At 50.3% G+C, this 14850-nt stretch overlaps 1 protein-coding gene across 1 annotated transcript; it reads right to left on the reverse strand.

Annotated features, from left to right (window-relative positions):
- Positions 1 to 212: 212 nt before the first annotated feature.
- Positions 213 to 14220, reverse strand: LOC149125617 (uncharacterized). The gene is made up of 3 exons (XM_089299393.1): positions 14165 to 14220; positions 2664 to 2933; positions 213 to 2392 (listed from the first exon to the last, which is right to left on the reverse strand). Exons 1-3 carry the CDS (start codon positions 14218 to 14220, stop codon positions 1978 to 1980), a joined length of 741 nt encoding a protein of 246 aa, XP_089155519.1. The 3' UTR covers positions 213 to 1977.
- Positions 14221 to 14850: the final 630 nt, after the last annotated feature.

Below are 14850 nucleotides of genomic sequence, written 5' to 3' on the forward strand. Positions count from 1 at the left end.
AAACACTCAAAGCAGACACTCAAATACTTTTACACTAATGTTCACTTACCAATAGCCAAAAGGAATATTACTCAGCCATTAAGAGAAATGGAGAGGCCAGCGCTGTGGTGTAGCAGGTAAAGCTGCCGCCTGTAATGCCGGCATCCCATATGGGTGCCAGTTCGAGTCCTGGTGGCTGCACTCTGATCCAGCTCTCTGCTGTGGCCTGGGAAAGCAGTAGAAGATGGCCCAAGTCATTGGCCCCTGCACCCACGACCTGGAAAACCCACAACCTGGAAGAAGCTCCTGGTTCCTGGCTTTGGATTGGTGCAGCTCTGGCTGTTACAGCCATCTGGGGAGTAAACCAGTGGATAGAAGATCTCTCTCGCTTGCTCTCTCTGCCTCTGCTTCTCTGTAACTCTGCCTTCCAAATAAATAAATCTTAAAAGAAAAAAAAATTGGCGCAGTGGCGTAGTAGGTTCAGCCTCCGCCTGTGGCATGGCATTCCATATGGGTGCTGGTTCAAATTCTGGCTGCTCCACTTCTGATCCAGCTCTCTCCTATGGCCTGGGAAAGCAGTGGAAGATGGGCCAAGTCCTAGGGCCCCTGCACCCGTGTGGGAAACCCAGAGGAAGCTCCTGGCTCCTGGCTTTATCAGCACAACTCTGACTTTTGTGGCCATTTGGGAAGTGAACCAGCAGATAGAAGATTCTCTCTCTCTTTCTCTCTCCCTCTTCCTCTCCCTCTCTCCCTCTCTCCCTCTTTCTTTCCCTCTCCCTCTCTCTGTTACTCTGCCTCTCAAATAAATAAATAAACCTTTTTTTAGGCATAAATTCTGGTACTAGGCCAGCACTCAAGTTTAGTGTCGATTAAACCTGGACAAGTCACAGCAGAGCTTGCTGGCCTCCAGGCTCTTCTTGGAAACACCAGACTCCCAACCAGGCCTTGCCCTAACTGGAATGGTCTTCTGGCAGGTTCCACAGACTGGCTCCCTGTCACTCACCCTCTGCTCAAGTGTCATCTACACTAGACGCCTTCTCTGACCCACCCCTTTACCAAAAAATGAGTGAGTTGAAAGGCAGAATGACAGAGAGAAGGAGAGACAGAGACGGAGATCTTTCATCTGCTGCTTCCCTCCCCAAATGCCCACAACAGCCGGGGCTGGGCCAGACCCACGCCAGCAGATGGGATCAGGGTCTCAATCAGGGTCTCCCACATGGGTGGCAGGGACTTGAGCCCAGGAGCCACTATCTGCTGCCTCCCAGGCACAGTAGCAGGAAGCTGGGTCAGAAGAGGAGTAGCAAGTACTCAAAGCAGGCCCTCTGATGTGGGATGCGGGCATCCCAAGTGGCAGCCTAGCCCACGGTGCCACACCCAACTCCTGCCCTGACCCTTCCCTTTAGAAAGCCTCTTTCCAGCCTCCCTTTCCCCGTAGCACCGATTAACGACATCCTATGCATCTTCCATCTTCGTTTGTTGTTGTCTCTTCACACTAGGGTGAAGCTGTGTGAGTGCACAGATGGTTACCCCTACACTACTGCCAACAGCCCCTTGGCTCTCGGCACTTCTCTGTTGAATGAATCACCTTACCTCAGTTTCCTCATTATTAAAGTGAGATAAGCAAATCTGTGAAATATGAGTATTCAAAAAGTTCGTGGGGGTGGGGCCTGCGCTATGGCACAGTGGGTTAAAGCCCTGGCCTAAAGCGCTGGCACCCCTTATGGGCGCCGGTTTGAGTCCTGGCTGCTCCACTTCCGATCCAGCTCTCTGCTATGGCCTGGGAAAGCGGTAGTAGATGGCTCAAGTCCTTGGGCCCCTGCACCCACGTGGGAGACCTGGAAGAAACTCCTGGCTCCTGGCTTCAGATAGGTGCAGCTTTGGCCATTGCGACCATCTAGGGAGTGAACCAGTGGATGGAAGACCTCCACCTCTCTCTGTAACTCTATCTTTCAAATAAATAAAATAAATCTTAAAAAAAAAAATCGTGGGAAAAGTGCATTACCTTTGAATTCCATTTTCCCCCAGTCCTTTTGAAGTACCTGGTACAAAAGTCGGTGGAAAACTCAGACTCCCAGGGCAGCGAGCCTGGCTCCAGCGCCCTCTATTGAATGCTGCTTTAGCACAGAGCGCGCACAGGCAAGAATGAGTGAGACCCACTTCCGCCCTCACCCGTGGGATGTGTGTGAGCTGGCTTTTCATCACTATAATGAAATACTCGACGGAGCTAAGGTCAGAAAAATAAAGAGGTTTATTTAGCTCACAGTCTTGGAGGTGCGAAAACCGAATGACGCAGCGCCGTCCGCGAGAAGCCTCCTGAGTCAGTTGTGCCTCCGCATGGCAGATGGCGGGCGGGTGGTCGCGGGTGGTCGCGGGTGGTCGCGCCTCAGGCCACGCTTGCTCCCGTGTCACGGCTCTGCTGTGAAGGGGCTGAATGAGAATCAGTCCCGCTCAAGGACATGCCCTCCCACCCCTACCCCCACCCATGCCGTTCCCTCAGGACCTCCCGCAGGCCCCACCCTTGAGAGGCGCCACCCTGGGGACCAAGCCTCCGACACGCGGGCCCTTGGGGAACACCTAAACCATGGCAGCGTGAGAGACACAGGGGCCCAGAGGCGAGGCCATGGGACTTCAGAGATTACGTGCGACTTGCGGGAGGCCTTTGTCCTGCCTCACTTCCTGCCCACCTAAAAGCCCCTACTGTGCACCAGGCCAGGCCCCGAGCCCCGGCCCCGGCCCCGGCTCCCGTCCCCTTCTCCCCGTGGGCTGCTCCGCCGCTGCGTCTGGAAGGTCTGGAAATGAAGCTTCGGCCCCAGCGAACCTTCCCTCGGAAGGCAGCCGCCCCCGTGTCCTCGCTCCCTGGCCGCCCCGGGCGGCCGGCTGCTCTGCCGGCGCCCGCGCGGGCCGCCTCCGCGACGGCAGCGCGCTCCAGGGCCAGGTGGGAAGGAGCCGGCTGACTTTAAAGCTGTTGTTTCTCTGACTTCTGCGAAAAGGAAACGCTCGCTGTACACATGACAGGCTCCAAGGCCGAGAGATGCTCGGCAGTTGACGTGCACCTGGGAGCTCCTAACTGTTCCTGGCCTTCGCGGCAGGGGGCGGGGCGGCAGGCAGTGCCCCCGCCCCGCACAGCCGCTGGTGCACCGACCGCTTCCCCTGTCCCCGCCGACAGAGCCGCGCTGTTCTGGCCCTGCGCAGTCCCTGGTGTCACCTCCGCCCGTTCACCCGAGGCCTGGAGCGGCCGCCCCTCCCCGACACGGCTGTGTGAGCGAGGCTGAGCAGAGACAACTCCTTATTCCCCCACTAGCCTGCACTGTCGCTTCTGCTAGGTTTGCCTCGGAGTCGCACCTCCAGCTCGCCGCCACCGGAGTGCAGGGCTGGCCCACCCACGCTCCATGCACAGACAAGGAGGTTGCTTTAAGGCATACGTGGTACTTTCTGCAACTCCTTTACCACCAGATAAGCCGCGGTCAGGCTGGGGCTGCCCGGTTCAGGGAGTCTCTCTCCCTCGCCGCAGCCCCGGCTGAGCCATTGCTGCAGCGGCCAAAGGGAACTGCCAGAGGAGACGGTGAGAGACAAAAGGAGTCAGAAAGTTAAGCATCGATCCGCACATGTAAAGAAAAATCGCAGGCACTTCCCCCAGTGGAGTCTCGGTGGATTCCCAGGCTAACCCTTGGTCCAGCTCTGCCCTATTCCTGCAAACGGCCTTCCAGTTGTGCCTTTTGGAGGGATGTTGCTACAGGCCAGGGCTGGGATTGGAGTAATCACAGGCCCAAGTAGGGTGTGTGGGAAGGTGTGTTGTTTGGTCTGGCTCACAGCTCCTGACGCTCTGTGGCTATTTTAAACGCATCCCACAACCTTTCATTTGCTTCACTAATTTCTCTAAAATAGAATTGTTTATTTTGTGGGTCAAAATTGGAGAAGCTTCTTGTTCATCACCAAACTGCTCTAAGGCGGCACTGGAGACGCCGCTAGACCCCAAGAGGGCTTGTTGGCGTGTCCCAAGTGCTCACCGGATGTTAGCTGCTGTTACTAGCTGAGTTCCTTCAAAAAGAGAAACTGTGCATCCTATCTCTAAATTCCCCAGGACCAGAGCAGGCCACCGAGCAAACAGCTCCTGATTTGAATATTCCTTCTGACCTGACTCCCCATTTGCATTCCCCACACTACACTTCCATCTGCACAGGAGACCTCCCCGCAAACGTATCATTTGTAGTGAGGCATAACAATGATCATTTCCTGATTACCGCTGCTGGTGGTTAATAGCAGTAGTTACTCTGGTTACATAATTATAATATCCGGAACCAGTCAGGATAGGCTGGGTTGTGCCGAGGCAACAAGCACCTGGGAATCTCAGTGGCTTGCAGCAGCCACTCGCACTGCGGGCCCATCACACCCACACCCACCGCTCTTCCACTCTGTGCTGCTGTTACTCTAGGACCCAGGCTCACGAAGCCACTTCTGTTTTGGACGTTGCTGATTGCATGGCGGAGGGAAGGGAGATGTGGTAAACTGTGTGCTGGCTCCCTGACCTTCTGCCAGGAAGAAAACAGGAGTTCAGGAATGGTCCCCTACTCAGCAACCAATTAAAAGCTGCAGGTTCAAGATCTTGGCTTGAATGTATGTGGATTTCTGTGTTACCATTGACCAAGTTGTCCTCTCAACACTGGCGTACTTTTACTGTATGTGTGTAAAGTGTTCCTGGGTAACACTTACATCCAGGGCTGTTTCAGAATTGCTCTGACCTAGTGGGTTAGGCGCCCGCCTGCGGTGCTGGCATTCCCTATGAGCGCTGGTTCAAGTCCTGGCTGCTTCTCTTCCAATCCAGCATCCCTGCTGCTGGCCTGGGAAAGCTCCCAGTTCCTGGTTTCAGATCAGCACAGCTCTGGCCATTGCAGCCATTTGGGGAGTGAACCAGCAGATGGAAGACCTCTCTCTCTGTCTCTCTGCCTCCCTCTAACTCTGCCTGTCAGATAAATAAATAAATCTTTAAAAAGAAAAAAGAAAAAACAAGCATGATGGGATTTCTTTCTTAAAAACAAACAAAAGCACAGTGATTGAAAAGGTTTCCTAGTTGAGCTGGACAACAGCTTTCTGTTGTAGAAAAAGAAAGGTCAACACTACCGCAGATGCAGATGGAGTCACTCTGATTATCTCAAAGGCTCTAAACCCCTTTCAGCTAATTACTGTCAGAAAGATTTGACATTTGCAAGATAATTTATACTTGTAAGTATTTCTCATTTTAAAAATGTACTTATTCATTCGACAGGCAGAGTGGACAGTGAGAGAGAGAGACAGAGAGAAAGGTCTTCCTTTGCCGTTGGTTCACCCTCCAATGGCCGCCGCGGCCGGCGCGCTGCGGCCGGCGCACCGCGCCGATCCAATGGCAGGAGCCAGGAGCCAGGTGCTTTTCCTGGTCTCCCATGGGGTGCAGGGCCCAAGCACCTGGGCCATCCTCCACTGCACTCCCGGGCCACAGCAGAGAGCTGGCCTGGAAGAGGGGCAACCGGGACAGAGTCCGGCGCCCCAACCGGGACTAGAACCCGGTGTGCCGGCGCTGCAGGCGGAGGATTAACCTACTGAGCCGCAGCACAGGCCCCTCAGCTTTCATACCAGGTTGAACTCCACCCTTAAACTGTCTGGTGCAGCATACGGGTCACATTTAGACACGCCATAGCTGCATTCCAGGATTTAGCTGGATGTATAATCTCATCTTGCCATCCAATATTTATTAAAAACTCAGAAGAGAAAAGTATTTTTCAGGGAGGATTATTTAAAGCATACATTAGCTTATGCACTTTTCACATGCAGCTAGTCTAAACCCATGTGTGGATTAAGCCAGATCGGTAGACAGCTGGTACCTTGCTTCGCAGTGCCAGAGCTTCTCAAAGAGTTTTTTTTTTTTTTTTTTAACCAAATTGTACTTGTGTTTGATGTCAACAGTGTATTTTGGTTGTTACAAGAGGTAGCAAGTTTTGTTCACTGCCATCACAGTTACCCCTTCTACGTTCCCAAGGAGCAATATATCTGATCTGGGTAACAGGCATAGTTAATACTCACTGTTGATCCTAACTTGTGATTGAAAAGAAAGCAGAAGGGGATGGAGAGAAAAGAAGGAAGGAAGGGAAAGGGAAGCATTTCCACGGACCCCGACTTCCTCCTCCGCAAATGCAAGCAAAACCGTTGCGCTTTGGTTGAGAAGCACCACGGAGTTTGCCACAGTGAAATGTCTCTCCACGGGCCAAACTGCTCAGTGCTCCGAAACCAGAGGCAAAAATGTCTCTTTGCCACAAGTAGGTCACGTTCACCGGCAGCGGTAGACTATGGCTGTGCTCCAGAATCCTGGCTCCAGCCATGTCTTTCGTGGAGCTCGGTCTGTAGAAAAACTGAGCAACGTGCTGAGTGCTCAAAGTCAAGTCCTTCCCCTGCCACCCACATGGGAGACCTGGATGAAGCTCCTGGCTGTGTCCTTGCACAGACCTGGAAGACACAGGGCTGTCCCTCGGGGTGGCCTCTGGCAAACACAAGATGCACAACGCCACTGCTGGTGAACCACAGCTGACTGCGCTACAGTAACCCAGTAACCGTTGTCCTTGTAAGGAGTACACTCTACAGTAACAGCGAAGTGTGCAGTGCAGCAAATACAGCCAGCAATGCGGTTGCTTATTATCAAGTAGTAGGTACCGCACAGACTTGTTTGTATTCTACTTTGTATTTCATTTTATGTGAAAAGTAGAGGGAGGGTCTCCTATTCACTGATTCACTCCAAAACAGCCAGGGCTAGGCCAGGCCAAAGCCAAGAGCCAGGGACCCCTGTGAGTGGCAGAGACCAAAGCACATAAGTCATTATCTGCTGCCTCCCAGGGTGCACATCGGCAGGAAGCTTGAAACAGAAGCAGATCCAGGACCCTGTGTGGGCACCATAGGCCCACCCTGTGCTCTATGATATATTTTTTAAACATTTATTTATTGGTTTAAAGAGCAGAGTTAGAGAGAGGCAGAGAGAGAGAGAGAGAGAGAGAGAGAGAGAGAGTCTTCCATCCGCTGGTTCACTCCCTAGATGACTGCAGCGGCCAGAGCTGGGCCAATCTGAAGCCAGGAGCCGGGAGCTGGGAGCTTCCTCTGGGTTGCCCACGTGGGTGCAGGGGCCCAAAGACTTGGGCCATCTTCTACTGCTTTCCCAGGCCACAGCAGAGAGCTGTGGAGCAGTGGGACTCGAACCAGCACCCGTACAGGATGCCAGCACTGTAGCCAGCGGCTATACCCACTACGCAAAAAAAAAAAAAAAAAAAAAAAGTAAAGTCCTCGTGTCCGGGTCCAGATCAGATGGCCATCCCCAAGGCCTGGGATAAGAAAGAAAGGTTTTTTAAAGAGAAAGATTCTTCATTCACGCTCTCCCTCCTTGCTACTCTCACTCCTTGGTGTGTCGAAGGACAGCAGAGACCCCATATCTGTCTGTATCCCACATCGGGTACATGCATGGCTTTCCGGCCAATGTCCAGTAAGTATTCGTTGAAGTGGAATGAATTGTGCAGTGCACAAACCCTGTCCCTCTGTGGGACATGGGCAGCTTTGGGCCTTTCCATCCTGCAGGCATCAATGGCTGCTTGCACACTCAGCCTCCACACTGGTGGCCCTGGAGTTAGTGCCCTGGACAGAGTTCATGTTGGTGCCATCTCTGGTGTTTCCTTGTTGCCTCTTCCACTTCACAACAAAGGGACCACGATGTACGCGGCAGAAACCCTGTTCATTGTCACCCGGTGGTGGTGGTGGGGGGTCCTTGTCCGTGTGTGTGGTATGTTGTGTTGTGTGTGCACGCTTGTGTTTCATTAAAGCTCAGACGGAAACTCACGGTGGCTCCTACTGACAGACAGGTCCTGGCCTCATCGCAGGAACAGTTAAGACTACATTGGGGCCAGCGCCGCGGCTCACTAGGCTAATCCTCCGCCTTGCAGCGCCGGCATACCCGGTTCTAGTCCCGGTCGGGGCACCAGATTCTGTCCCGGTTGCCCCTCTTCCAGGCCAGCTCTCTGCTGTGGCCAGGGAGTGCAGTGCAGGATGGCCCAAGTGCTTGGGCCCTGCACCCCATGGGAGACCAGGATAAGTACCTGGCTCCTGCCATCGGATCAGCCCGGTGCGCTGGCCGCAGCACACCAGCTGCGGCGGCCATTGGAGGGTGAACCAACAGCAAAAGGAAGACCTTTCTCTCTGTTTCTCTCTCTCACTGTCCACTCTGCCTGTCAGAAAACAAATAAATAAATAAATAAATAAAATTAAAAAAAAAAAAAAGACTACATTGGAAAGAGTCAGCGACCCCCTGGCTCTGTTCCGTGGAGATACAGCCCATGACAACTGGAAGTGACCTTGGAAAGCCCGGAACCGAGGCCTCCTTCCTCCCCGCATCCGTGGAGGTGACTCCTGCAGGTCTGATGGGAGATGTCAGAATCCTTTTTGGCTGTGTGTGACCTGAGGAAGGCTGTGCAGCAGGGTGCTTGGAGATGAGGTGTGAAAGAGCCCCTGACAGTGGCCGGCGTGGTGGTGCTAATGCTGACTTAGAGTTGATGCCCACTCTGTGCCTTCTGCTTGCTAACTCACTGAATGCACGCAAGGGCTTGTGAGTACTGGCGCTGGAGCCACGCTCACAGATGAACAAACTGAGGTACAGAGAGGGTGAGGAGCTCACGGAAGGACAGGAAACCAGAGCGCCAGCACTTCCAGTCTATAGAAATCTGGCTCGCTCCAGGCCTGGGGTTGCTACATTCCGCTGCTTCTCGGTGCTGTGATATTTGTGATTCTTTTATTTGACTTTTTGGCTATAACTATTACACTCATCTGGGGAAATGATTTGCCAGTATGTGTTCATTGGCCTTAAAACATTCTTGAGTTCTTACCCTTTGATCCAGTCATGGAATAATGAATTAATGGTGATCAATCCTAAAGAACTGTACATTCAGAGGCCTGCACTGTGGCATAGTGGGTAAAGTCGCCGCCTGCAGTGTCGGCATCCCATGTAGGCACTGGTTCAAGCCCCAGCTGCTCCATTTTCAATCTCTGCCTGGGAAAGCAGTAGAAGATGGCCCAAGTCCTTGGGCCTCTGCACCCACATGGGAGACCCGGAAGAAGCTCCTGGCTCCTGGCTTCGGATTGGCGCAGCTCCGGCCGTTGTGGCCATCTGGGGAGCGAACCAGAAGATGGAAGACCTCTCTCTCTCTCTCTCTCTCTCTCTCTGCCTCTGCCTCTCTGTAACTCTGCCTTTCAAATAAAATAAATAAATCTTCTATACAATGTGAGCATAGTACATAAAATATACATTTAGAATCGTTTTTTCGTCAAGACTGGAAGAAAATAGCCCAAGATGTAGCTAATGGTTGGGCTAAGATAGTGGGAGGGCTTGGACTTCTTGTTTCATCTGCTTTACAAATGCGCCCTCCCATAGCTGCGCTGCTCTTGGCAGCTTTGGTCCTGTGCTTTCCTCTCCCTCCTGAGCAGGACGCCAGAGAAGCCCATGCTGCTGAGGTGGGGGGATTGGGACCTTGCCGCAGGGCGCTAGGGACAGTGTCCCCTCTCCTCCACTCCATCCTCATGGCCTCCCAAGCTCGTGACAGGTACATGGCTTTTGTCTCAAGGCTTTTCCACCCTGTGCTGGAGTGGAACAGGCAGTGTGGTTTGGTGGGAAGACACAGGATTTGTAATCAACAGACTTGGTTGGAGCCAGGCTTCTCAACGCCCACTCTGCTTGGAGGTGAGGCGTCAGACACTCCTCCAGGGGAGGTGCTTTGTGAGTAATTGTTCAGTGACAATATATAGGATTTGCTGTTGTAAAGTGAAGTGTTCCGTCTGAGGTAGGGGTGCAATGCTCACTAAACATCCTGGAGGAAATGATGAAAAACTCGAAAGAAAAATCATTTTGTGTTTTCTCTCTCATTACATTTTCCATTCACCAAGTAAAATCGACTCTTTTTTTTTTTTTCCCATGAAAGTTCACGCTGGGTGTGTTCCTATGAAGAGTCACCTCACGCAACCCACACAGATGATGCCACGTTATTCAGTCAATATGTTCTTAGGAGCTATGTAAAAACACGTATGTGGTGAGGTGAACAATTTTCTTACTTGAACTAGGAACACCAAACAGGCAGCCCCTCCATTTTTAGCTGTTTGAAATGCTTTGCAGAAAAGCTTAATTTAAATTTTTATAATACCACATTGTATTTTACAATACGATGAGATTTAAATATACCAGTCTCAAAATGTTTACTAAAAGGAAATCATGTTTTTCTTCATGTTTGGAAGATTCAGAATATTAACACAAGATTGGTTCTTACTCATAGTGGAAGTCTTGTATTCATTTGTCTCCAAATTTATCTTTTACCTCTTTTCCCAGTTTTTATATGTGTTAGTAAAAAAGCATTATCCACTTTCCACAAATGATGGTACAATTAAATCATACTGTGACTTATGGTGTGTCATATTAATTTTATTTTGATGACCTGATACTTGTAAGAGGAGAAGGCAGGCAATTCTATTGCCTCACAAGAGTTAGGGCATCACACAATTACTACTTTGCTTTTATTTTCCTTGAATCCATACAAGAAACAAATGTATATAACTCTTAATGCTATGTGATTAATAACTCACCAAGACAGCTAATCCAAAAATAAAAACAAAGTTCTTTTTAATGCCATGAGCATAAATTCGTGGCAGTGTGAGCGGTGGCCCACTGTCTAACACATCCTTCTTGTATACACAGTAAAAGCCAGTTCTATATCTGGTCCTTATCAAAGCCTAACTTTTCCATAGGTGATTTTTATAGTCTTTTAACTGGCAATAAGAGTTCTTTGGCTTATGTATTACATAATAACCCAAAACACTTACATTGGTGTGTACTGTATCAAGGACCATGAAAATATTCATGGTTAGATCCAGAGATTCCATCCCTTAAAATTACATTCCAAAGAAGTAATTATAAACATGGGCAAACTCTATCAAGAAAACTTTTCATTGCATTAAGCAAAATCGTAAAAAAAAAAAAAAAATTACACCAGAGGTAGGTGTTTGGCCTGGTGTTTGGGATGCTGCTTGGGATGCTTACATCCCATGACGGAGTGCCTGAGTTTGAATCCCGTCCAGTCCAAATTCCAGCTTCGTGCTAAGACACTGTGGTAGGAACTACTGATGCCTCAAATAGTTGGGTCCCTGACGTCCACGTGGTAGAACTGGGCTGAGTTCCCCAATCTGGCTTCTGCCTGGCCCAGCTCCAGCACTTGCAGCGCCTGGGGAATGAACTAGTGGAGAGGAGCTCTCTTTTCCTGTTTCTCTGCCTCTCAAGTAAATATGAATACATTTTTTAAATGAAAACAAGTTAAACACTAGAATGAGAGCTATTTGAGTAAATTAGAGTCATCTAATTGATGGAATCTTTTTTTACAGCAATTGAAAATAATGGAAATTATATTAAAAGCCAAGGAAGATGAACATTGTGATTTTTACCTAAATAATTTTTACTACAGTAGTGTATTTTCCATTAGAGAAAATATGAAAAATAAAGAGAGTAGAAAGAACACAATTATAATATTCAGCAAGAAAAGCAGAATGCAAGTTGTATCTCTGATAAGATTATAGTTGTTGTTTTTAAATAACAGAGCAAGAATATTGAGAGTAGTTTTGCTGGGTTGTATTCCTTAATAGATTATAGGTAACATAATCTATAACTTTAAATAATTGATATTTTTTAAACTAGGATACTCTCCCTCGGAGCATTCTCTCATTCTTGCTGCCCAATGAATTTGCAAAGCATGGGACCCAAAGGACTGTTCCACGGTCTTGCAAGGTGGGGACTGGACTCTGACTTCACAAGTATGAAACTGAGGCCAGGAGGGGTGAGCCAACCTCCCAGGACTGCAAAAGCCAGCACTGGCAGACAGAGATGGACAGCTAGCTCTGACTGTCCTCAGAAGGCCTGCCCGTGTTTTCCCCTCATGGTAGCAGCACTGTGAGGATCCAATGAGGCCAACATTACCACAATGTCTGCTAGACATGGTGGTGCCACCTCTCCCAGAGGTTTCAGGATCACCTACTCTTTCTAGGCGCTCCCCCCTCCCCCCCATAGAATGGAGATTGCCACTGAAAAACAAACGAGAGGCATACTATTCTGTTACAATTCTCTTTCTCAACCCGGCTCAAACCTTCTTGTAAGGAACTTCTGATCCGTAAGCCGCTGCTTGAAATAAATGAGCCCCTGACCCGAACTTGGGAACGTTTGCCATCTGAGAAGATCATTTGCTTTTGGTGCCTACAGATAAATGACTGTTTAGAAACAATTAGGAAATTGCTGAAAAATCAGTAAACTTAAAATTCTTGTTTTGGAAAGTCCCTATAAGGGCTTCGCTTTGTTTATAGAAAATAATGCCCCAAGTTTACATTGTGCTTACCGTTAGATCCATTTCAGCTCCACACCAGTGTATGTGGGTGGAGGAGGAGTCTTTTTAAACAATGTGCGTGGGCCTGTTCTTCACCCTCAGTTCAGCAGTGAGCAAGAGGCGGCTGGGAGCACTGGGACGACAGAGGTGGATCATGGTATCTTGCCTTCCAGCGCTGGAACCCTGCAAGCTTCCTAACTGTGCTCTCCAAAGTGTGGAGCGCACCCCTCGGCACTCACCGCCTGGGAGCTGAGCTGACCGTGCCAGTTATATATTTCTCACGTGCATTTGTTTGATTAACAATACATCCACACGGTTCAAAATGACAAAGACCTGTAGGGGGATTCAGTGCCATCTCCTTTCCACCCACTCTGCTTTGGGCGTCCCTGGCCCAGTTCCCAGTTCTAGTGAGTAAACTCAGAAATCCTGAGAGGCCGTGAAAGGCAACCAGAAAGACGACTAAATTTAATCTGGATGAAAGGGATGTCTTCCGAGACAATTCAGCTCACTGTGCTTATTAGCGGCTTCATACCCTCCTCTGAGTTTCTTCCTCCTCTTCCTCCCTCACCCCTCCCCCTCCTCCTTTTTCAATTTTAGGGTTTTCAAAATTTTAATTTTAAACTGTTATATAACATTCATACTTCTCATACTATTTATGAGGTACCGTATTAAAATGTGATCCATGCGCACAATGCATAATGCATCTCCAGCCCCTCAACTGTTAACATTTCTACATATTGGGAACCTTTCAGCTCTTCTCCTCTGGTCATTTTGAAGTGGATAATAAATTGTCGTAGACTGTCAATTCCCTGCCCCAAGTTTTCTCAGACTTCACACAGCAACACTCAGCTAGACTACTAAATAGTCACAGCACCTTTTCAAGAAATTCTGGCTTTGAACTTTTTTAAGCTGCAAAGGAAATGGTTCACCCATTTCTCTCGAACTTTGTTGATAAGAAATTCTATTTTGTCCAATTTATCATTTTCTTTTTTAAAAAATGTGCTCCCCACCCTGCTCTTGAGCAGAGAATAAGGGAAAGATTCGTTTTTGGACTACTTTGAGATTTTTTACACCTTAGGCTAAAACAAAGCACACAGGATTGAAGCTATCAACAAAATGTCCTTAATTTCCCTTTGGCTAATTCAGTATTTGTAATCCGAGATTGCTGAACCCCTCATTTATCAAGAGAGGGTGTGGGGCGCAAATGGACAGCAGCAGCAGGAGGCTAAGGAGCCAGCCCATCAGAGCTGCCCTGGCCCGGTGCCGGGCATCCAGTGGTAGTACAATGGTTAACTGATCAACCCATGCCTGAAGCACTGCTACGCTCAACAAATATTTTCCACAAAAAAATTCATTTTAGAAAGCATTTTCTAGGGAGAGGATTTAAGGGCTTTTTGCTTGTTTTAAATAACAATTTTGGATTGACCTACAAATAGGGTTATTTTGCAAGGGGAGGAAACACTCCCCCACCCCCCTCAGCGTCTGACACTGGAGATTTACTGCTCACGAAGAACTGATCAAAATCCAGTTCATTTCATTCAAAAAATAGCGTGGGCACAGTGATTGATTGCCATTTTAGCAGGCAGAGCTTTGCAGCAGGCCACACACTGTCCGTCGTGGCACACTGTTTAGGAGTGCAGTTCTAAGGTGTTCTTCCCTGTTCTATTAATAAAATCACTTCATCCATTACACTCGCTCATTTACTCGGTCTACACACGTTTGTGGAGAGCCCACCCACCGGGGACATAATGCCGAGGCCCGGTGCTTGCCCTCACGAACGTGCAGTCGGCTTTCCGTGAGCAGTCACCAGGGTCGTGCTGTTGGGGTGCATTGCGGATCCCCGCCAGGACCCGGTGCCTGAGTGCGTGGCCCCGCTTCCCCAGGCTAGCCTTTGCCGGGCGGGCTCATCCGACCAGCCGCAGCCGCTGCCCCCCTGAATCCCGCAGCCCCGAACCCCGCAGCTCCGACCAACGGAAATGAGCCGAAGGCTGAGTGGCCCGGGCCGACGCGGGCGAGCCGCGCGCGGGGTGGGCGCGGCCACCGGCCCCGCCGGGCGCCCGCGGGACGCGCCGCCTGGGCCCTGTCCGCCGGGGGCTCGGCACTCGCCCACCTCTTCCAAATTTAACCATTACCTAAATCCGAAGGGAAATGAGCAAACCTCTCAGATTGGGTGTCAAGGTATTTTCAGCCTCGTTGGGCGTATTTATCCCGAAGTGTTTCCACAACAAGCTATTTCGGGTCCGCGGGGCAGGTTTCGCTCTGCGGACGCCGCGGCCACTCGCCGGGCTCCAGCCCGGCGGCGCCGCGGGCCGGTGATTCACGGCCCGGACCCGGGGGCGGCGCAGCCCGAGCAGGCGGCGGGTCTGGGGGTGCCCACGGTCGGAGCGGCAGGGAGGCCTCCTCGGAGCCGCGCGCACCCCCACCCCGCGCCGCTCCAGTCAATCTGTGTCCCGAATCTGTG

This window comes from Oryctolagus cuniculus, chromosome 7, assembly GCF_051225735.1.
Source record: "Oryctolagus cuniculus isolate XC-2025 breed Fujian yellow rabbit chromosome 7, ASM5122573v1, whole genome shotgun sequence".
NCBI classification, from domain to species: Eukaryota; Metazoa; Chordata; class Mammalia; order Lagomorpha; family Leporidae; genus Oryctolagus; species Oryctolagus cuniculus.

Bases quoted from the DNA above. Each gene is read 5' to 3' on its own strand.
- LOC149125617 (XM_089299393.1), bottom strand. From the start codon at position 14,220: ATGCACCCCAACAGCACGACCCTGGTGACTGCTCACGGAAAGCCGACT. The intron at 2,934-14,164 runs GTGAGGGCAAGC...ACAGCTTTAAAG, and splicing joins GGAAAGCCGACTGCACGTTC to TCAGCCGGCTCCTTCCCACC. The intron at 2,393-2,663 runs GTGGGCAGGAAG...CCTTCACAGCAG, and splicing joins TGCACAGTAGGGGCTTTTAG to AGCCGTGACACGGGAGCAAG.